We start from the raw sequence: 23,245 nt of genomic DNA on the forward strand, positions 1-23,245 counted from the left end.
GCTGCCTGTGCTCAGAGGCTGGTAGGGATCTCCTGGGTGTGTGAGGAAGCCCTGGAGGTGGCACAGCCGGGCTGTGCGTGGCAGTGCCGGAGCAGTGAGCCGGGCTCGGGCAGGCAGCCGGCGCCGCAGGTGTCAGGACGGGCAGAGCTGGGCACCAGGCTGCAATCAATAATGCAAGGAGGCAGTCACATGGCCTTGCTGGCTGTCACAGGGTTCCTCTCTCCCCTCCAGAGTCTGGTTACTTCCAGAGATCAAGTTCCAGCCTCTCGGCTGGTGAATTATTAAACTGCATCAGTGCTCCCTTTGTACCACGTCTGTGTCTTCCTGCTGTCCTTCCTTGCTGGTGGCAGGCTCTTTCCATCCAGCTGGCTGTGCAGAAGCAGAGTCCTTTGGGCTAGAAAAGCACTTTGTACTCTCCCTTGCTCCTTCTCTGTGGGAGAGTGAATAGGCTCCAGAGATGGATCTGTCCTACAGATCCACCATCTCCATCTATAAGGTGAGTGTTGGCATCGAAGGCTGCTCCTGGCTGCATATGGGAGATGTGTGGGTGGGAGATGAGTGTTTTCTGTTAAAGGCTTCCTTGGGTAGACAGCTGAGGGCTGAATCCATTCCCAGGCTGAACTGCAGCAGCTCCTGTGGGCTCTGGGCTGTGTTTGGGAGCAGGAAGAGAGGGTGGTGTGGGTCCTAAAGGGAGATTTGGGAAGGACCTGGGAAGCCAGGGTGGTTTGGATATGGAGCATGAAGGGTGATACACCCTGGTTGCTGGCAGGAAGAAGTTTGATCAGCCGTTTTGCCCCTCCTTTGAAAGAGTCTCTGATCTCATAAATGCTTCCCTACACACATCAGTGCTGAACCAAGGGGGGGACAGCTGACAAAGTGGGGAATTGCCTGTTCCAGTCTCTGGTCTTCTCTGTAGTCAATGGACACCTTTGATAAATGCAAATAAAAGCAGAGAAGCTGGTTGTCCATCCCTTCTCTTACTAAGCTGCTGAGTCTGGCAGTGCACCACATCCTGGCCAGGAAAGGGTTGTGTTTATACCTGGGTAATAAGCAGTGGCACTCTGGGATGAGGGAAAAAGCTGCTCAGATCCCCTGGCATTTACTCTCCTGCCTGCAGTGGGTGTGGGCCCTTAAAAAGCCATCTTCCCTTAGGCAGTCACTGCAGTGGGCTGCCTTGCCCTCTGGCTCAGCTCCTCTCCTGGCTGGCTTGGGAAGGCTGAGGGCAGCTGAAGTTGCTATCCAGCCCTGATGCAGGGGGCTGGCTGTGCTTGGCTGTACATTGCCTTGGTTCCAGTGCTCCAGAGGGGGCTCTCACCCAGCCAAACCACAGCACAAGGGCCTTGACCTGCTGAGGTCTCTGGGCACGAGGAAGAATGGCATTAATGTGTTTCTGCCTGGCCACAGAGTATCCTGGAGCAGTTCAACCCTGCACTGGAGAACCTGGTGTACCTGGGGAACAACTACCTGAGAGCCTTCCATGGTGAGTGAGTGTGCCTCCCACACAGCCAGGGCTCCAGACCACAGTGCTGCATCCAGCCTGGTATCCCACATCCCCTCACCCAGGACAAGGTTGCTGGTCTGCCACCTCTGACATGTCCTGAGCTGTTTTTAAGCACTCTTCAGCTCCAGGACCCACTGCTGATGGGGAGAGATGAGGTGCCATCAAAGTACCAGGAGGTGGCTGTTGTGTGTGCTGCTTGCTGGAGCTGATGAAGGTGGGGAGTCAGGCTGGACCCTTACCACCCCTCTCCTCACCCCACAGCATTATCCAAGGCAGCTGAAGTGTATTTTAAGGCAATTGAGAAGATTGGGGAGCAAGCACTGCAGAGTTCCACCTCACACATGCTGGGTAAGGCTCTCCTGCACATCATCTTCTCTCCTGTGGTGAGCCACAGTTACCTTTTTTTGATCTTTTCCCTTAGTTAATCTGTTCTCAGGTAGGGGGGGTAAGAAAGATCCTCTAAATAGTGTCTCTGTGTACCAGGGCCTGTCCAGGTGGTGACAGTCAAAAATGTGTGACTTTGAATATTTCTCAGTCCCAGCACTCTTCCCTGTATCTCTCTGAGATTAGCAAGTGATCTCAGGTCCAGTGATGGATCTCTCACAGAAACTAATCCCTGTTGAGGCATCCTGCCCTCAGAGATGAAATTTTGATGTAGTTTTGTCCTCCTGAGCCTGCAAGCTGCTGGAATGGCAGCTCACACTCAGCAGTGTAAATAACTCTGCAGCGTGGTGGTGACTGCTGAAAATGTGGTCAGGGAATTGCTCCACTGCTAAACATTTTAGCAAAAAGCTTCCAGCAGATGTGCCCCTTCTGCAGACTTTTTTTGTCATCTGCACCTCCCAGCTAGCTCTGCTCCCTGTCATCAGTCTCTTCCTTTCCTGGTTTCAAATGCCAGCACTGGTGGAGCAGGACCATGTACAGCATCAGAGGTGCTGGAGCTGCCTTCCCATAGGACAGCCAGAAATGTGCATCACACCTGGGGAGCCACTGGGGTTAGAAATGGGGGCTGCAGGGCTGTAGCAGAGCAGAAACCCAGCACCCAAAGCCCATGGCAGAGGTGAGGCTGCCTGCTGACACCTGGGGCTGCAGCAGAGCACTGCTCCAACCACCATGCAACCCTGGAGGAGCCCTGCATTGGCAGAGCCTGGGAAGGAAGGCTGCCAGGGAGCAGAGAGCAGGGCTTTGTGGTATCTCCTGGACTTTCACAGCCATGTACCATTCAGCCTGAGCTGCAGGCTGCTGTGCAGCTTGGGCACATGAGGACCTTTTCATCTTCTCCTGTCTTTCTCCCCCTGAAGGTGAAATTCTGATGCAGATGTCTGACACGCAGAGACTACTGAGCTCTGATTTGGAAGTTGTGGTGAGTGGTTTTCCCAAGGGCTGGTGGAGGCGGATAATAAAGTGATTTCCTTAAATACAGCTTATCAGCATTTGCCATATTCACCCCATCAGCATGCCTGCAGGCAGGTGCCTGCCTCCCTGCTGCACGTGGCAGAGGAGGGTTACAGGGCTGGCATGGCCAGAGCCTGGCTGCAAGTCACTTGCTCAGCACATTTTATGAGCCACCCCTTATCACAGTGTGTGCCACATCCCACACAGTGAAGGGATAAGGGTGATGGCTCCTTCACTGCTTTCAGGCTCAGACCTTCCATGTGGACCTGCTGCAGCACATGGAGAAGAACAGCAAAATGGATGTGCAGTTTATCAGTGTAAGTTATGAACTCCCTTCTCCTCCTCAGCTCTCCTTGTTTCCCTCTCCCCTTCACCCAAGGGTTTTTGCTTCAACACTTGAGGTGTTTCCATGATTCATCTCAGCAGGAGATAAGGGAGGTCTTACCTTCTCCCATCATGGAACAAACTCCCCTTGTTCAGCTGATGATGGAGAGCTAAAGAGGGCAGGTGGCTGGTCTTTGTGCAGTGGGCTTTGCCAAATGCTTCAGTGGGGCTGAGAGACTCAGCATTCCAAAACCAGAGTTCCCAGCTTCCCCAAAGCACAGGCTCTGCTTGTCTGTGGGTCCTGTGCTGCCATGGCCCAGCTGACCATGCTTGGTGGGTAGTTGTCACAGAGAAAGGGGCAGCTGCGACTCCTGAGATCTGGAGGTTCATCAGCACTCTTGGGCCATTTAAAATGAAAATAAAGCCAAAGAGAGACATTTCATAAGAAGTCCAGGTGAAGCCTGATTGCAGGTGGACTCAGACGACCAGCCACCCCTCATTGCAGGACCCTTGCTGCCTCACAGTGTGGCTGGGTCTCTGGTTCCTAACTGAGCCTGTTTCCTCCCTGGTAGGAGAGCCAGAAGCAGTATGAGCTGGAGTACCAGAGAAGAGCCACCAACCTGGATAAGTGCATGGCAGAGCTGTGGAGAATGGAGAGGGCTCGTGACAAAAATGCTCGGGAGATGAAGGTAAGCAGTGATTGCAGGAAGGGGAGTTGCTAATAAGAACAGAATGATTTCTCGGAAGCCAGGGCTGATTTCTCAGTAGTCTTAGCCAAGGGGTTGCCCCAATGTTCAAAAGGCAGCAGGCTTATCTGGAAAGAAGGAAACTCCTGTTCTACAGGGTGATACTGACCTGTGATACTCACTCCTGCCCAGCCCTTTCCTCATTTATAAAGCCTCAGGAAGCAAAGATTTAATCTCTGGCACTGTTCTCACTCCTCTCTGCTGCACCAGCACTACAAGTGGACTGGGAAGCTGATAGACATGATGACCCCCTCCAACCCATCCCCTGAGTCCACTCAGCTGGATTTTCACTGATCCCTTCCTCTCTTTTCCCTGTGACACAGGAGAATGTGATCCGACTGCGCTCGGAGATGCAGGCGTTCGTCTCTGAGAGCCAGAGGGAGGCTGAGCTGGAGGAGAAGCGCCGCTACCGCTTCCTGGCTGAAAAGCACCAGATGCTCTACAACACTCTCCTCCAGTTTTACAGCAGGGTACAGCCCTGACGTGCTGGGGAGAGGGCTGGGGGAGCAGGCAGCAGGGCTGGGGGTGGAGTGTGCAGGCAGGAGGGAGCCAGGGCTGAGCCATCGCTTAGGTGAAGGGTGAATCTGTGCGTGGATGGGCAGCAAACTATTTTGTTTGTTGCTGTGAAGTTCAGGCTAGCTGTGCTAGGCTGGGAGAACATGTCTGAAGCTGAGGATGGTGGTTAGTTGGATGTTTGAGTGATGGAGGAGGGAAGGGTGCTGTAGGTGTTTATAGCAGGGTCTTTGGGACCAGGGGATCTCTGCTAGAGGGTGCCATCCCAGAAATTCCAGCCTACGGGGAGCTGTTTGGCCATTCCCACAAGCCTAATTGTGGGAGGACCTACTCTCTAATGCACACATAAGCCCTAGGCTTCCTCTGTAGCTGGTCTGCCCTGTCCATCACCCCCTGTTCTCTCTTTCTCCCCAGGCTCGGGGCATGATCCAGAGCAAGGCACCGCGGTGGAAGGAGCAGCTGGAAGCCACCCGTAACCCCTCAAACAGCCACTCACAGGGGCTGCTCTCAGCCTCCCATGGCCAGGGATATTCTCCAGCACGGCACACACCCGCCCACCTCGAGATGGTGAGAGCCCACAGACAGCTCAGCCTTGTTTGGTGGAATATTGGAACAGGTTGCCCAAAGAGGGGGTGGATGCCCCGTCCCTGGAAACATTTAAGGTCAGGTTGAACTGAGCTGTGAGCAACCTGATCTGATTGAAGACATCCCTGCTCATTGCAGGCAGTTGGACTAGATTGCTTTTAATTGTCCCTTCCAACCAAAATATTCAAGGGCTCTTTGGTGGTGAGGCTGCAGGGCAAGGTCAGTCCTTGGCCAGCCATGGTACTTGCTGTCTTGTCCAGCTCCAGGAGCCTTTGCTGGCCAAGAGGAAGAGTAGTCTGTGTGTGGCTGCAGTGGAGGAATGTGCTGAGTCTGGCTTTCCAAGAGGGACTGCATATCTCAGAGCATCTCCTGCCTAACACAGCATTCATGGATGTGTTTTCAGCCCCTTTTCTTTCCAACAGCCCCAGAGACCCCTTGGGGACTTTGCTTCTTCTATGACTGGGAGTAGATCCAGCATCTTCACCCCGGACCCTCCAGAAATGAGAATGTCTCCTCAGCCAGAGTCTCCCAGGCGGCCCCTGCGGAGGACACCATCAGCAGCCAGTATGACCCAAATCTGGGAGCAGTGCTGTGGGGAGAGGCAGGGGTTGGGCCTCTCTGGGAAGAGGGTTGGGTCTGGGAGGAAACCACCACTCTGTCAGACCACCAGACCTCAGCTGCATTCCTGGGCATGGTGAGAGGACAGTGCCCAGGGGAGCTGTAAAGGGCAAGGCTGAAGCAGAAGGTGAGTTCAGCCTTCAGGGCAGAGTCCATCCAAGGCAAGGTCAGGCTGTGTGAGGTGGGAAACATACAAATGTGCAATTTTCAAGGCTTCTTGAACTACAAGAACTGGTTCTTGCTAGAATTCCCATTTGAGTAAAGCACCTTCTCTCATACTATCAGATTAAGTATTAGCTCGCCCTATGAAAAACAGCCACTTAACCCATGGCACACCTGATTTTGCTACCTGAGAAATTTCAGTGTAACATTTTTAAACGAAGTAAAAAAAGGACAGGGAGAGAGAGAAATTACCCAAATAATCAGCAGCTCCAGCAGGTCAGGCAGAGGACTGTCAGGCAGGGAGGGCATCAGCCAGGCCATGCAATGTCATGCTCTAGGCATTTGGCCAAAGAGGGCACAGTGCAAAACAAATGGGTTTGGCTAGAGCTGATTGTCTCCTGCAGGATGCTTCCCTGCTCTCCCCATGCCACCCTTTGCTCTCCCCATGCAAGGCCATCTGCTCCTCCACTGGAGTAATCACTTGAGTAGGAAGCACCGCTCCCTTTGAGCGGTGTGGGCTTTGCAGGGGGATGCCAGACCTTGGGATGTGTCCCCACAGGCCTGCTGCCCACGGGCCGCACGTCCCGCTCGGGCTCCTTTGGCGAGGCCGGCGGCGAGGGCAGGAAGAGGAGCGGCACCACCAGGGTCCAGGCCATCGCGCCCCACACGACGGGCGCCAACCGCACCCTGCTGCGCTTCCAGCCCGGGGACCTCATCGCCGTGCTGATGCCCGAGGCGCAGAATGGCTGGCTCTACGGGAAGCTGGAGGGCTCCTCCACGTACGTCACTTTGCTGCTCTCACTGGGCCAATGCAGCCTTGTGCGGGCTGGAGCCGGAAGGGTTAACCCAAAATTGTCACCCCGCTCGGCGGCTGGTGTGGCCTGGGCGCTGTGTCCCACCCACCGTCTCAGCGGGACAATGCTGGGGGGCTGACACTGGCTGTCCAGGGGCTTTGGGGGAAGTGACCCCCTCCTGGCTTGCATGACTGACTCCTGTCATGGGATCCAGCTCAGGGCCGTGAACTGCTGGAGTTACCTGAGAGGCCTGGCATTTCTTAGCTCACGCTGCAGCTGCTGCCACAGCCTCCAGCACAGGCAGGGCATGGAAACTGCTGCACCCAGCACTTACTGAATTACTCCCTGTGGCACTGCCAGCCAGCATCTGTGTGTAAAACCTGCCCCGTTCCACATGGGATGTGGTCTGCAGGAATGCTCACACATGTGAGATGAGCAAAAGCAGCGCCTTTCTTTGGGAGGCTGTTCTGGAGTGGAATCCCTGGATGAGTTTTCCACACCTTCCTTGTGGTTGTGGTTGGCTGGAGTGTCTCTTGTGGATTGCACCAGCATTGCTCCCAGGAGCACAGGTTTTGCACAGCTCCTGAGATAAGCGAGTCTGCTCCAAGCTCAAGGTCTGTCCCACAATAACCCCTGTGCCCCACCTATGGGTGAAAGAAGTGCAGGAACCCTGTCACACATGGTAGTGGCAAATGTGGCTTGATTGATGTGTGGGATGGGTGCAGATCAGAAGTGTTTGGCAATTGGATCTGAAGAACCACCAACCATGGTTACCTGGACCTCATTTGTCTCTGTTCCTGTGCCCTAGGTGTGGCTGGTTCCCTGAAGCTTATGTCAAGCCTTTGGAGAATTCGAGGGAGATGGAGGAGCCAGACACCAGGTAACAGGATGGCAACTGGCCAGGCAGGAGCTTCTGGTACTCCACGAAAGCCAGTGGGGTAATTGTTTGGAGTGTGCCCCTTGGAGAGCTGCAGGGCTCCCTGCCAGGAGCCTCATCGTGGCCTGGGATCTCACAGGCTTCCCTAGGCAGCTCCCATAACATGTGCAATGTCATCTCAAAGGTTCTTGCAGCTGGGCCATTCTGTGACACGTGTGTTTCCTCCAGAGACATCCCATGTTGTGCTAGCACCTGTGCTGCCCCCTGATCCTTGCTCTTTGTCCCCACCTCACTGTGCTCTCCTCTCAGGTCCTTCCCGCTGCGCAGCAGTCACAGTATGGATGACATCCTGGACCGGCCCAGCACTCCCTCCTCCAGCAATTACTGGCCAGCTGCTGCCCAGCCCAGCTTGCCCAACCCACCTCCCCTCTCAGTGGGTGCCAGCAGCCACCAGGGTGGGGTGGCAGCCCCAGTCAGCTCTGGCTCCAAGGTGAGTGCAGGGGTGTGAAGTGGGCCACATCTGACTTTCATCCTCCAAGGCACACCTTTTCTGCTTTGGCCAGTAGAGACAGAAAATCACCTTTCTGATGTTGGTGAAGGGACCTGCTGCTTTCCTGAGTCTTGTTAGCACCAGTCTTTCTCATCCATGTTCACATGCCACCTTGTCTGATGACCCCTGCCAGTTTTCCTCTTGTGTGCAGATCCTTGGTGCCTGGCTTTGCTCCCCCAGGGAATTGCTTTTCTGCCCCTGCCCTTCTCATCTCTCTCTCTTTTTTTGCTCACCAGGGACCCTTCAGTTCAGTCCTTTTCTCCATGACTTCCCAGCCTGATTTCTGGTGGCTCCAGGGCAGCACTTCTTTCTGCTAATAGTAGGACCATGGAGTGACCAGGCTGGTCTGGGAGGGGGTGACCAGCTAACAGAGATGCCATCCTTCTTCTCCCTTCAGAGAATGGAGAAGAGTTTTATAGGGTTTCTCTTTTAAATTCAAACCAGGGTTGGCTTAAAGTCACAGCTTGGGTAGGGAAAAGCTGGAGGTAAAGGCTGAGGGTACAGCTATTTTTGAGAGCCTTAGAACAAGTTGTGTCCAACCCATGGCTTATGGATGGCAAACTGAGGAGGAAGTCCTCTACTTGCCATTGCTTCCAGCAGCAGGGAATTGATTGGGGAGAACCAAGTTAAAGGTGAGGACCCAGGGGAGGAATGAACAGTGCTGCCCATGATGCACTACTCACTCAGTCTCACAGAGAGCTGGAAAACCTTTTCCATGTCACTGGTTCCAGAGCAGTGCAAGGCTGCCAGCAATTGGGTGTCTCAAAGAACTGAAAACTGCAACATTTAATTACTCTTTTTTTCCTCTTTATATCCTGCTCTGTGGTTTTAGATAGCATCAGGCTGCACAACACAGGAGAACAGCCTCTGCAGCCTTTCTGACCCTCTGGGGCACTGGGTTTTCATTCTGTCCTAGACCTGGGGTATTGGGATAGACCTGGGATTGAGTCATGACTTGTGTGCAGCATTTGGAGCAGCATGGCAGAGTGTGGAACCTCACTAGAAAGGAGGGAAAGACTAATTTGGAAAGACTCAGCCTTGCTTTGAATGTATGCCCAAGACACCCCCAGCTGAGCCACAAACAAATGGGTGTGACTTCCCAATTGGATCCCAGATAGCCACGTGTGGCTTTAATGTTTGTCACCACAGCACCTTAGCAGGTCAGCTGTCACTGATCCTTTACTATCTACTGGCCAAGAATAAAGGCCACAGGGCCTAGGTCCAACTTTGTCCATCAGATGTGCCCCCTTTTAAGTGGCATGTGGTGTAGGACAGGTGGATACAGCTCTGGAGTTCCCCATGGATGCTGGAAGTGCATGAGGGCCTGGACAACAGACTTTTTGGCAGGGTGTGTGAGCAACACGAGGGGGCATCTCTGGCTGTGCTGGAGGGTGAAATGTAGCTCAGACTGTCACTGTTTGCTGTGCTCTTCAGGTATTTCGGGGATCTGAGTCATCTCCTCTCTTCCCCAAAACAAAGGAAGGTGTCCTAGGGCAGTAAGGAACCTGTGGTGTAGGGACAACCCACCACAACAAAATTCAGGCTATTATCTACAGTGGGGAATTTGTGGACTTTTGAAAAGCTTGAATTAATAAGGAGTCAGAGCCCTGTTAAGGGGACTTGGGCTCCTAATTCACCTCAGTGTTTTGTGAAATCTTCCTCCATGTGTGCAGTGTCTCCTGCCCCACTTTCCTCTCCACTCCAGATTTCTCACTGCTGCTTTTCTTTTCACTGCAGAAATCAGGAGTAGATCAGCCCCCTGAACTCTTCCCACGGTGAGTAAGTTGTGGAAATCCACTCTGGAATCATTTGACAGAGGGGAGAATTATTACAATGCTATTATTATTTAATCTTTTGAATTATCAAATGTGGGAGGAACAAGGAAGTGTCTGGGGAAAAGCAATGCACAGCCTACCTTCCAGGAGAGGAGGCAGAGGTGGTCTATTCTGGCCTCTGCTGACTGGGAAGGTCCTATCCTGGCTCAGATAAAATGAGGTAGGACCTGAACACATATTCAGACCCACATGTTCCTTCCCATCCATCCTGGAAGGGTCACAATAGCAGCTCTCAGCCTGAGTGTGGAGCTACACGACTGTGCATCTCTGCCTGCTTGGAAAGGGCTGAGGCATAAAAGGACGTGGCTTTGAGTTCTGATGAGTCAGGTCTGTGGAGATGAGTCTTGCCATAAATGCCTGGTTCTCTTTCCCCTGCAGCTGGGTTGGTGTCTCCATGATTCTGGTGTGGTGCTGTGGCTTTTTTCTGCTCCCTGACTCCTTGATTGGAGGGTCAGTGTACACTCAACAAGTGTAGAGTGCTCTCATGAAGGACAGCCATGTGCTGGTGTTCCTTCTGCATCCTTTGGAAGAGGGAGGGTGAGAAGCCCTCAGGAGAGCCCAAGGGGAGCCACATGGGAATGTGCAGCAGGGTGTGTTAAGGATGGAGAAAACACAGGGATGAGCTTTACCATGCTCTCCTCCTTGGCATGGAGGTGACTGCAACAGGACTGAGTAGCCTTTGCTTGGTCACAGAAGGCATTTGCAGACTTTCTGACGGTTGCCTGTTTCCTTTCCCACTCCAGAGGGACCAACCCCTTTGCCACGGTCAAGCTGCGCCCCACAGTCACCAACGACCGCTCGGCACCCATCATCCGATGAGACAGGGCTGTGGGCACTGCAGAATTTCGGCTGAGAAGGAGGAGGAGGAGTGACACTGCTGTGACCTCCAGCTGGGCAGCAACCTAGTGCTGCCACCCATGGAGTGAACTCTCTTTTCCCCTCCCTCCCATACCTCTGGGACAGTGGGACCCATCTCACCTGGGTGTCTGGTGTGCTTTAGGCAGAAGCAGATCTCTGCTGCCCTTTCTGGATTGATCCCTGCTTCCCTGCCCTTGTGGTGTTACTGTACTTGAGTGGGAGGGACCAGTCTGGTGTTACTGGTGCTGGTGTCCTGGGAGAAGGGATGGGGCTGGAGGTAGAGGTTGGGCTGGCTAAGAGCACCTGCAGCCAGGGCAGTGCTGTTGGGATGCTGTGGGCAGAGAGATTTCACTAAACTCTTCCTTTGCCACCAGAGGAATGAACCCCAAAAGAGAAGGCTACAAGAAGGCTGTTGGTTATGTGGTCCAGCTGACAGGGTCTGGTCTTGGCCTCTTTGACAGCTGTGTCCATTTGCAGCAGCACCTGCCCCTTCTCACCCCAGGTGCAGCCCCTTACCTTGCTGGGCAGTACTGGGGCAAGGCAGGGGCAGGTGACAGTGTCCAGCACCACTGCCCTGTCCCTTCATGTACTGTCCTGTGTAAAATATACGGGTTTTTTTAAAATAAAATGGAGAATGCATCTTCTGTGTCCATTTCAGTGTCTGGGACGTCACCACAGTCACAGAGAGAGGAGGACAGGCACTCCCCATCAGCACTGGGGGCATGATGGCTGCCCACTTGTGGTGTTGGATACTGCAGTGAGTCCAGATGGGGCAGCCACCAACCCAGGGGCCTGGGGTGGATGTGGAGGGCACCAGGAGGGCTGCCTCCCTGAGTCTCCCTGCCTGTCTTGTTGCTGGAGGGCATCAAGAATCTTTGGCCCCCCTCTCCCCAACCACTGTTGGAATGTGTGCCCTGGGCACCCCAGGGCTTCTCAGTGCAGGGAAATAGCATTCCCTGAGGGTCTATGGGAGCTCATCAATCTGGGAATGCTCTATGAGTGCTGGGGGAGCCCTCACGGGAGAGGCAGCGTGAGGGAGGGATGGAGCGCTGGCGATGGCCAGGGCTTAGCTGATTAGCCTTATTAATAGACATTAAACCCTGGCTGTGAGTGTGGCCAAGCCCCCGCAGCCCCCCTGCTGCTGAGGGGTGTCAGGGGTTTACAGCCCAGGCCATTTCCTCCCCAAAACACCCCCTGAGCTGAGCCCCAGCCCCCTCCCTGGAAGTAAAAGGGTTCCCCCACATGTGGCCGCAGTCTGGTTAGTCCCTGCCCGACCTCCTTCTGTGAGTCAGCCACTGGAGAGGTTGTTTTTTAGGGGAGTTATTGAGCTGCCCCGGGTGGGCAGGATCTGGTAATTTGAGCCATGGCTAGCAGTGATTCCTTGGCTGCAACACCTTGTCTCACTTCTCTGCTGGGCAAACGCCCTGTAAAACCGTGCCATCGCTTCTCCATCGTGGCTGGCAGTTGAGGAAGCTCCAAAAGCAGCCACCTCACCTGTTTTGCCCCTTACTGAAGCACAGGCACATGGTCTCCTCCTCCACTGCCTCCCTCCCCAGACCCCTGCTATCCCCAGCACCCAACGCCCCTGGCCCTCACCCTGCTTTCCTCTTGTCCTGGTCCCTCTGACTGAATCTGTCCCTGCCAGCCTGCCCTGCTCCGCTGGGGAAAATGCAAGGAGCCCCTGGGCAGCAGGATTACCAGGGGATTCGGGCTGTGGCAGGCAGCCACCTCGTCCCCATTGGCTGGAAAAGCCTCTTAAAAGTGGAGAAGTGCTTTCTGCCCGCTCAGCACCCACTGGTCTCTGCCGACCTGAAACCATAAGAAGCTCCTGACCCACATCCACACTGGGAGTGCCGTGGGACACTACTTGCACCCACAGGAGGCAAGGGGGTGCCCACACAGGGTGTCCCCCCCAGATCTGCCACAGACAGCTTTGCTGGGCATCACTGGAGCTGGAGGGAAGCAAGCTGAGAGGGGGATTAGCTGTCTTGTGAGGACGCAACTGCTCCGAAGGAAGGAGCCCAGGAGACTGCTCAACAGGTGCTAGATTCCTGCAGGCATTGTTCTGTGCCCACCATGGAGAAAAGATCCAGCAGGACCATCTAACAAGGCACCCTCACCCAGAGCCTGGAGGTGCCAGCCAGTGGGAGAAGGAAGCACTGTTGACTGATCTGTTCAACGCTTGGAGGCTCAGCTAGTGCTCAGGAGGTCATCGCTTCATTGCACAGGTCAGTGGTGTGGAGGGATGCTTGCACCCTTGCTCCAGCAGCTGATAGGACAGTTCCTGCCAGGCCTGCACTCATTTCATTCTCTAACAAATGCTTTCCCAGGGGGTTGTCTGTGGGCTGGAGAGGCTGGTGACAGGAATCATGGCCCTTGCACTCAATAAATAGACCCCTCACCCCATTTGTATTGTGTGGAGGCACTAAGAGCATTTATGTGGACCCTCCTGGTTGCAGCTTGTCTGGCACAGTGGGGATTTTCTGAGCATTATCCAGCACTGGCTGCACTGTGCTCTGTGTCTCCAGGGGCTGGCAGCCACAGCTGAACTGCTGTGGTCTTCACCCTTCCAGCCTGGGCTTGTGTTTCCTGGTATGGGTGCAAGTCTTCTTGCAGACACCTGAAGCAGGTTCTGTGGCAGTGCCTGCTCTGGCCCACCTTCCTGTGATGCATGGGGAAGGGCAGGTGCCCATGCTAACAAGCTTTTGTGTGCATGTGAACTTACACACGGTGTAAGTGAATAAATACCTGTGAATAAAGCTCCTTGACTGGGGACAAAATGATAGTGAGCAGTAGAATGTGCAAAGGCAGGTGCAAGATATATGGTGTGATCCAGCTGTGAGCAGACAAGCATGTGTGTCATGGAATAAGGAACAAGGCAGCTCTGAACTGGGATAACTGGCTGACAGCTGGGATAAATCTCCAGCAGAGGTGTGCTATGGCATTTTGGCCTTGGAGATATCTCCAGATGCCATGGGCTCATCATTGACAGGCAGTGCTACAAAATCTCTGAAGAGCATGTCACAGAAGACAAATATTTTCTTGCTAGGGTGCTGGCAGTGAGTGACAGGGTTGATGGAAAGATGAATTTCAGTGGTTTGATTGATTCATTGAATTTGTGGTGTGGGATGAGCTTAAGAAAACAAGGCTGGGAGAGGGGCTTGGATAAAAAGTCTCAGGCTGTGTTTGGTGGCAGCTGTTACTTGAAGTAGCTATGTGCAGCAGATAGTGCAGTGGTGGAGGACCAGCACTGATTGAGAAATCACTGTGCTTTGGCAGCAGGTCACCTTTTGTACAATTGGATCTAGCTTGTCAGTCAGCTGGAGCTGGGACAGGAGCAGTGGGCAAAATGGCAGAAACTCAGCCAGGGTATTTAGTCTGGCTCTCAGGGTGCCTGTGACACAGAAAACACCAGTAAGGGTGAGATGGGGGAGGGATGGGTAGTGTATCATTATTCTTTTCTTCCTTGTAGTGATTCCTTGCCTTAAAAATATCTTTATAGCCCCCTGTTTTCAGTTCATGCCTCTGTCCCTTGCCACAGTCCCTGAGACCTGGACTTGGAGAGAGAGATTTGGAGTAGCCTGTACTGGCCCCAGTGGTTCAGCCCAAGAGTTGCTAGGAAACAGCCATCCAGAAGAGTTGTCCCAGTCCATGCTCAGAGCCAGATCCAGCTCCCTTTTGTGGCTCACAGCATCCTGAAAGTTTGGGGAACTCTGCTGCAGGGACCCATGGTGGTGGCAGTCATCTGAGTGCTGCACTCTGTGTTTTCAGGAGCAAAGGCCCCCTGGAGCAGGGAAGAAGGGGTATGGTTGAGGGTGGCTGTGGGGTAGGACCACTCTTGCCAAGAAAAGGCCCTCTGCCTGGGGTCTGCCCCAGCCTGTGCCACCCACACTTTTGTCTAAAGGATTTGCACTTCTCTGACATTCAGAGCAACAGCAACTATGGAAATCAACTCACCCCCTTTGCTTGAAGGACATTGAGAACAGGGGCTTCTTTGAGAAATGCACCCAGATCCAAAACTCCCAGGTTCTAGCTATGTGTGTCACATCCATAAGACAGTCCCCGTCCCCTTGGCACTCTCTAGTCCGTGGGGGACTCCTGGCACTTCCCACAACTGCTGGTGCCAAGAGATGAGGATGCTGCTGCCATCCTTCAGTCCTTCAGCCAAGAGAGCTGGGCAGGAGAGAGCACCCTTGTTAGGAGTGTGCTGCCAGCAAGCCAGTGATAGGCGACAAACTGGACCAAAAAAGCCCAGCTCAGGGATGGAGAATGCCTGTCTAATCTACTTGGGAGCATCTGTAGTCTAGATCCAGTGATGGCTTTGCATAGAGGTGTGAAAATAATCCTGGCTGACCAAGAAACTGTGGCCGATGGTGCTGGAAGAGGCAAAGACCTGGTACCTAAGGGAGAAATGAAAAACATACCCACAGCAGCCAGCTGGAGCAAAATTCCTGGGCAGCTTAAGAGCCCTGAGAGCAACTCACAAGACATCCCCTCTAATTCCCTCCTTCTCCCCACTTAGGCTTTGTTCCGGCCCCTCCGTGTATGTACAGAGCCCTAATCTCTCTGGCATGCAAATAACCACCAGTTTTTTGTGCTCTCCCCCTTCACCTATTTCAGAAATCTGGCCCCTGATGGCGGGGAGGGGAGGGAGAAGGAGAGTGCCATGCACTGGGGCCTCCCAGAGGAAAGCACAGAGGGCTTAATGGATCTCCTTGCCTTGCTGCTGGAGGTTTCTGTGGGAGGGCAGGTCTTGGAGGGCTCCCCACTGGAGCAGACCAGCATGGGAGAGGCTCAAAGGCAGATTTTAGGAAGCTAAAAGAATTCACATTGCTGGTCTTCACCTCACACCATCTGTAGGCAAGGCTGGACATGAAGCAAGAGGGGTGCTGCAGGTCCTGGTGCTGCATCAGATGCAGCACTCCAGGCTCAGCTGGGAGCTGTGACACTGCTCAGCTGTGTTTGGCATGGGGTTATGGAGCTACTCCAATCTCAGGGGGAGCTTCCCACCTCTGCCCAGCTGAGGCATGACCTTACACCCCAAAGCAATCCCACCTGGCCTGGCAGGATCAGGGTACAAAGAGTAGATGTGGTTCCCCAATGAGCCTCTCAGAGCTTGGCAATGGTGGGCATGGAGAGAAACCTTGTAGTGAACATTTGCTGCTCTGCTTTTCTCTTTCTGTAGCACCAGCAGACTTTCTCTGTTGCCCTACTTCCTCCCAGCCTGCCTTTCCTTCCTAGGTTAGAAGATGGGGAGACCTGACCCAGAAGAAGGGCAACTCCCAGCTCCTGTGAAGCCCCCAGATGGTGGCTGGGGCTGGATCGTGCTCCTTGGCTGCTTTGTGATCACTGGCTTCTCCTATGCCTTCCCAAAAGCCGTCAGTGTCTACTTCAAGGAGCTCATGAAAGATTTCCACGTGGGCTACAGTGACACAGCCTGGATCTCTTCCATCATGCTGGCCATGCTCTATGGGACAGGTGATGCTTGGGCACACTTCCCCCTCCTCAACTTACACCTTTCCCACTCTGCCATGGGCACAGACCGTGCCATGGTCCATGCAGTCTATGTCCCCATGGACTCTTCTCATGCTCACTGGCCTGGTCATGAACCACCATGCAGAATACAATTGTCCTGCCACTTCTCTTCTGGAAGTGTGCTGCATCTCATATCCCTCTTTCCTCTGCCCCAGGAGACCCTACCTACATCCCAGATAATTTATACAGGGTTTGCTCCCACTGCTGAAGTGCTGCTCCTGTCACACCAAGAGCCAGGAATAGGTGTCCAAAGGCAGGGCAGAACAGAAGTCTCCACACCACCAGCCTCTCTCCCTTGGCCAGGCCCAACAGATCTGTATCTAAGCAGCCAAGTAGTGAGCTCCATCTTGCAGCTTGATCTTTCCTGACAGCCCATCTTGGACTGCCTTCCCCTTCCCAGTTGTCCTGTCTCCTGGTCACCTACTCTGTCTCCTCTGCTTCCTCCTAGGACCAGTATGCAGCATCATGGTGAACCAGTTTGGCTGCCGGCCTGTGATGCTCATTGGTGGGCTGCTAGCTTCTGCTGGGATGATCCTGGCATCTTTCACCACCAATATCATTGAGCTTTATCTGACAGCTGGTGTGCTGACAGGTGAGAGCCCCAGGATTTGGTGACAACACAGGCTTCCCTGGGGAAGAGCCAAGACCATCTTGTACTTTCCTTTAGCAATGCTGTGTCTAGTATCAAATATTGCCTATTTGCACACACTATGGGAAGCATCTAGTCCTGAATGTTGCACATGCGAGGGGTGCATCTGCTGGATCTGAACAGCCAGGGCCTGTGGTTCAGAGACAGAAGAAACCTAAGTGGTGCTCAGTGATCATGGTAACTGTGGGAGGCGACATCAGTACACAGTGGGAGGGGAAAGAGGCAGAATTCTGTGTAAGGCTCAAATTGTGCCTAAGTGTGAGCACAGTTACCTGATCCAAACCCACTTCAGGTGGACAGGCTGGTTTAGCCAATCCTCTGCAGGGCAAATCCACCAGCATGAAGGCACAGAGGCTTGTGAGGAATACATTCATCCCTTCACGGGACTTCAGGACTAGGATAGTCTGAGGGGAGTTTTCAGCTCATTGCAAAAGACATCTCATGTTCTTGCACTCTGTGTCTCCCTCCTGGCTCTCACTTCCATGTAGGTCTGGGTATGGCATTGAACTTCCAGCCCTCACTGATCATGCTGGGCACCTACTTTGACAAGCGTCGGCCTCTCGCCAATGGACTGGCTGCTGCTGGGAGCCCTGTCTTCCTTTCCTCGCTCTCCCCACTGGGGCAAGTGCTGCTGGAGAAGTTTGGGTGGCGAGGAGGGTTCCTTATCATGGGGGGCCTTCTGCTTAACTGCTGCACTTGTGGGGCAGTCATGAGACCCTTGGATATGGGCATGAAGAGGAAGATGGGGAAAGCTCAGGACAAATACGAAGCCAAGGAGATGCTGCCCATAGGAGGAAAGTCAGAGGAGGGAATCAGCACCACTGATGGAACCAAGAAAGGCAAGAAAGCCAAGAAGAAGCCCAAGAAAGGAAAGAAGCTTCTGGATTTTAGTATCTTCTCCAACCGAGGGTTTATCATTTACACCATTTCCAAGTTCATCCTGGTCTTGGGTCTGTTCGTGCCCCCCATATTGCTGGTCAACTACGCCAAGGACACGGGCGTGCCGGACACAGAGGCCGCGTTCTTGCTCTCCATCATTGGTTTCATAGACATCTTTGCCCGCCCCGCCTGTGGCATGGTGGCAGGGCTGAAGTGGGTCCGCCCTCACGTGGCGTATCTCTTCAGCTTCTCCATGCTCTTCAACGGCTTGACAGACATCTGCAGCGCCAGGGCGAGCAACTACACGGGGCTGGTGATCTTCTGCGTCTTCTTTGGCATCTCCTACGGCATGGTGGGTGCCCTGCAGTTCGAGGTGCTGATGGCCATCGTGGGCTCCCAGAAGTTCTCCAGCGCCATCGGGCTGGTCCTGCTCATCGAGGCTTTTGCCGTGCTCATCGGCCCACCCTCTGCAGGTAAGGTGTCTTGCTGCAGGTGATTTGTCTGGCTGCCACTGTTCCACAGTATTGCAGGGATTGGGCATGGAGACAGCACCTGAAGAAAGGCCCAATTTCCCAAGTTTAAATGTGCTCTAGAAGCCGAGAGCTGATCTCTGCCTTCACTACGAATGTTGCATAGAATCATGTTAAGGATAGGGTCAGGCACATGCTGAAGGCAAACCTTTGAGAGTCTTTAATAGGACAAAGCAAGTGTCTCTCAATTTCCCCTTGGTGTCCATGGCCTTTTGATTGGCGCTGTGAAGTGATCTCAATTTGTTCTGATCCCAATTCCAAGGCACAGGTGTTTTGCTGTCAGTCAAGTCACAACAGTTTGTACAGTCCCCTGAGGCATTTGCTGGTAATTTTTCTAAGAGGATTAGGACACTCACAGCTTTTCAGACAGTCTAGTCTAGGTCACAGTCCCTGGTAAGGCCCATGCGCCACAAACAGCCCATAAAAACAGGCTGTTGAATGGAGGTTGGTGTAGATTAATGTTAAATGTCTGATCATGTGAGAAAGCCAAATCATGCCCAAGGCTTATTTCCAAACAAAGTACAGTTTCCTGATTTGCAAGGAAGAGTCAGGGACAAGACTATGGAAAATCCCCAGGCAGGAATCATTCTATTGTTTCTTTTCTTGCACTCCCTTCCTTCAGCTGTAACACATGGGCTAAAGCTCATCATTGAAGACTCTGGTGTGAATGGTCTTTTCCTCAGCACAAACCACCTGTTATGAGCAACTCCAACCAGTTCTCAAGTGAAATTTGGCAGCCAAGAGAAGACCCTCTTAAATGCTAACAATAATTCATGTCTCACTTTATAACCTGTGGGGCTGTCAGCAGTCCATGGCCAGGGAGAGTCAAGAAGTATGTCTTGGAGATGTGCAGAGAGATCACTGGGGGAGAGGGGGATTTAACAGAACCTTGCCCCAAGGAGCAAGGCACACCAGTGGGGTGCTAACAAAGGACATCCCTCAGCCCTCCTGCCTCAGTTCAGCTGTGCCTTGGTGCTGTGTGCATGTACAGTGGCACACAGACAGTGCAGGGTCACCAAAGAACCGTGTTGGGGGCAACCCGGGAGTGCTGGGGGCTGTAGGACCCCCCGGTGCAGGAAGCTCGAGTGCTCTGACAGTCCTGATGGCTCAGACTCAGGGAGAACAGCGCTCGGCCGAGAGAAGGGGGTTGAACAAAGTGGCTTTGTTTGGTGTAATCCTCCTGAGCTGCTTCCCACTCCGTGGGGCCGAGGGGTTTTGGCACAGGATAAGCTGCACACACACACACGCACGCGCACGCGCGCTGGACACGCAGGCTCCTCGCTCGCCATCCGGCTTGGCTGAACAGGAGCACATTCACCTGCGGAGGAATTCACCACGTGCCCCCCATGACTGCTCTGGGAGGCACCCCTGCGTGTCCTGGGGCTGGTTTCCCTGTAGAACAGCAGGAAATGGGGGTCACATGCACATTTAGGAGCATAAGAGACCAGGATGAAGAGTGCAGGTCCATCCTTGCTGCAGCAAGGCAGCTGTTCGTGCTCCCCAGCACCAAGGACTGGGAACTCTTCCTCCATTGCCAGCCCCAGTGGATTATAAAATATATTGAGAATATCACTGACACAGAAATCATCAGGTGTGGACCAACCAAAGGGATTTCTCTGCCAAGGAGAAAATAGTTTTTCCCTTCAGAATGTTTTCCTGACATAATAGCTTAAGAAATAGCAATGCCTCTCAAACTTTCTTTTCTGAGACTGGCCGATCCAAATCATGAGAGGCTTTTCCCACCTTGCCAAGTAGAAGATGGCCCACCATGGAGTGGGACCCAACATGAGGGTGTCATAATTATTTAAACTTGTCCGGACAAGGGAAAACATCCCTGGAAGTACAGCTCTTTCCCAGGGTGATTTTTACATATTCAGGCTTCTTGTTCTTCCCTTGAGAAATGGGTCCTCAGCCAAACGCAGGTGTTGCCCACCTGCACTGGGCTGCCCACGCAGGAGTGCACAGGACAAATTTAACCATCTCATTTCTTCTCCAACCATCTCATTTCTTCTCCAACCATCTTGTGTCTTCTCCAACCATCAGGCCGCCTGGTTGATGCCCTCAAGAACTATGAGGTGATCTTCTACCTGGCGGGCTCAGAGGTCGTGCTCTCCGCTCTCTTCCTGGGCGTTGCCAGCTACTGCTGCCTGAACCGAGGGAAGAAGGAGCCTCCCGCGGAGAACAACCCCCCTGTGGGAGGCGGGAGCGACACCGAGGAAGCAGAGTCCGACGTGCAGGAAGCCGAGGAGCACAGCAGTGACAACCACCAGCCAGCCCACAGCACCGACAACGCCGTGGTGGTGGCCAACGAGGAGGCCAACCATGTGGCAGAGGAGCAGAGAGGGGAGGGAGGTGGTTGTCCTGCAGGGGATGGGGAGGTGTTGGCACGAGACGGCTGCAACGCTGACCAGATGGTGGAGAGGGACAGTTTTTAGCCAGGGCAGAGAACAGGGATGTAAAAAACTGGCCTTGTTTGCAAGCACCTCAGCATGGGAGGGCAGATGGGATGTGGGGAGCAGAAAGCTGGGACAAAGGTAGGTGTAAGAAATAAGAGGGAGAAGTATAAGAATAGCTGGTCCTTATGTACATATGTCCATAACCTACCCAGTGCTACGTCTACTTGCATCCTGCACCCATGCTGGTACAACACAGGCTCACAGCAGCCCACACACCAAAAAGAAAAAAATAATAATCTTCTTTCTTCACTTTCAAACCAGCCCTGGAGAAAGTCTTCTGAAAAGGCTGCCAAGGACTCTCCTTTTCCTTCTGCATTGTCACAATACAGAACACAAACAATTAGAGACTCTTTGTAATCAGATCTGGTACGCTCTGTTCTGGTGTCAGTGTTTCCTTTACCCCACTTCCACGGTCCCGATAGTGTCAGTCTCACTGGCAGCACGTTTAGGAGGTGGTGTAACTCACAGCTACCACCCAGTCACCTCCAGGGGCCACCAGCATGGGGGTAGACACCAGGCTCTCTGCAGCACCTCCCTCGGGCACTGCCAAACCAGGAGGCCACCAGCTCCAACCACCTCTGCCTAGCACATCTTTTGTGGACAGTAAAGCTGGGGCAGTGACACCTGATGCTTCTTCCCCAAATAGGGAAGCACTGGGAGAGACTGCTGCTGAGGTACAAGAAGAAGACACCTAAGAAAGGCTAATGCCATTAGGTGTGCAGCCACAGTACAGAGCCTCGCTGACAGGAATAGCACCAAGCCAGCTTTATCTAGGCTCAAGTGTGCCCCGTTGACGTGTGAAGGAAACAACTTGGCCCCTGTGGGGGTGGGGGTTAAATTACAGGTAAATTACCATGTCCCAGGCAATTATCCATTGAGAAGGAATGGCACCAGACATGCCTGTGTTTTCCTCTTAAATAGAGAAAACCTCCTTACATAAAGGAATCAAAGGTAAGGCAGAAGGACAAGCCCCAGTCCCTGAGTGCGGCTAACGAGGGTGTTGGAGCACGTGGTAAGGCAGGCCTGACCCCCTCACCCCCTGCTGCAGTGGTGGATTTCTAGATTCAGAGAGGACAACCTTCCCTGGCATGCTTAAACCACTTCTAATCTGCTTTAAGACTGGATCTTTTATAAACACCCCTGGCCAAAGCTCTTTCTTCCGGTTTCCTGAACTGCTTCACCTCAGAGACCCTGGGGGAACCTGTGACTGTAACAAGGGATCAAAAAATAAGCAGAGGGCTACAGGGAAGGCAGATCGTGGGGCCACCAAAAGTTGTGTTCATTCCAGACCAGAATGACTACAAATTTATGGGTAGTTGGCAGAGTCTGTGGGATCCATATTTAAACACAGCAGAGGAGCAGGGATGTGAAGAAATTCATTTGTTGGGGGCAATCTAGGTGCTCCCAAATAAGAACAGCAGTAAACAATGAGCAAAATAAAGCTGTTGAATATCAGTTTAAGAAGAGACAGAAGAACAGGAAATTGGAGGGGAGAAAGTAAACCATGAGACTGTACTCTGTCCTACCATAGCTAACACCACTGTTAGATCCAATTTCAAGCCAGTCATAGTGGTGACTTCAGGCTGTTTCATATTCAAACTCACTTAGAAACATCTCAAATGAGACTAAATCCCATACACAAGCCCCAGATGCAAAGCTCTGGGAGAATGAGAGCAGTAGCAAGGGTGCTGGGGCCCTGCAGGCCTTCATTCAGTGCTCTCAAAGCTTGTTTTCCCTCCCCACAAAGTAAGATTCCTGTTTCTGCTCGACCAAGTTGCTCTGCAGCTCTTTCCCCAGTAACCCCAGGCTGGGTTTCCCTTATTCACTACTATGCCCTCCAAGAAGGAGCTCACAACTTCCCAGAGGTCCAAGGTCCACAGCATGAAAACAACTGCCCTTGTCAGCCAGGCTGGTCACTAGAACAAGGTCTCCTCTGTTTCCTTGTCACAAGTCAACATTTCCCACTAACCCTCCCGCTCTCAATTTTTTTTTCACAAAAGCAAATAGAAGCCCTTAGGGTATGAGATCTCACTACAGACAGTGCTGCAAGATTCCCAGACCTCTTCCTGAAAAACTCAGCCATGCTGCTTACACTTTGCCTCAATGGCTCTCAGGCAGACTCTGCTGAAGCATTTTCAGCTCCTCTCAACTGCTCCGTGTCTTGGCACAACAAACAACTCTGAAAGAGGATCAGGGACTTAAGCATCAGCTGAAGCTTGTGATGCAACAGCTGAGCTGTGTGGAGAAGCTGGCCCTGGAGGGGCACAGGGATGCCACCTTGGCACAACTGAGGCACGTGGTGGCCTTTAAAAGGCTGTTGGTCTCCTGGGAAACTAAAATGCAGAGAAGTTGGTATTACTGGAGAACTGGCCTTGCCACAGCATTTATAACTCTCTTTCTCTGGAAATCTGCACTGCACTGACCACCACAGCTTGGTA

At 53.1% G+C, this 23,245-nt stretch overlaps 2 protein-coding genes across 2 annotated transcripts; both read left to right on the forward strand.

Annotated features, from left to right (window-relative positions):
• The first annotated feature begins 178 nt into the window (after positions 1-178).
• Positions 179-11,397, forward strand: BAIAP2L2 (BAR/IMD domain containing adaptor protein 2 like 2). Its single transcript, XM_079305174.1, has 14 exons — positions 179-496; positions 1,405-1,480; positions 1,763-1,849; positions 2,803-2,864; positions 3,142-3,213; positions 3,793-3,909; positions 4,290-4,436; positions 4,894-5,046; positions 5,487-5,628; positions 6,404-6,623; positions 7,447-7,518; positions 7,825-8,005; positions 9,803-9,840; positions 10,644-11,397. Exons 1-14 carry the CDS (start codon positions 458-460, stop codon positions 10,717-10,719), a joined length of 1,482 nt encoding a protein of 493 aa, XP_079161300.1. The 5' UTR covers positions 179-457; the 3' UTR covers positions 10,720-11,397.
• Positions 11,398-16,007: 4,610 nt separating this feature from the next.
• On the forward strand, positions 16,008-20,786 carry SLC16A8 (solute carrier family 16 member 8; the record flags this gene model as incomplete). The annotated part of the gene is made up of 4 exons (XM_079305183.1): positions 16,008-16,236; positions 16,742-16,885; positions 17,431-18,294; positions 20,395-20,786. 4 exons carry the CDS (start codon positions 16,008-16,010, stop codon positions 20,784-20,786), a joined length of 1,629 nt encoding a protein of 542 aa, XP_079161309.1.
• Positions 20,787-23,245: the final 2,459 nt, after the last annotated feature.

This window comes from Erithacus rubecula (assembly GCF_903797595.1).
Source record: "Erithacus rubecula genome assembly, chromosome: 4".
Taxonomy (NCBI): Eukaryota; Metazoa; Chordata; class Aves; order Passeriformes; family Muscicapidae; genus Erithacus; species Erithacus rubecula.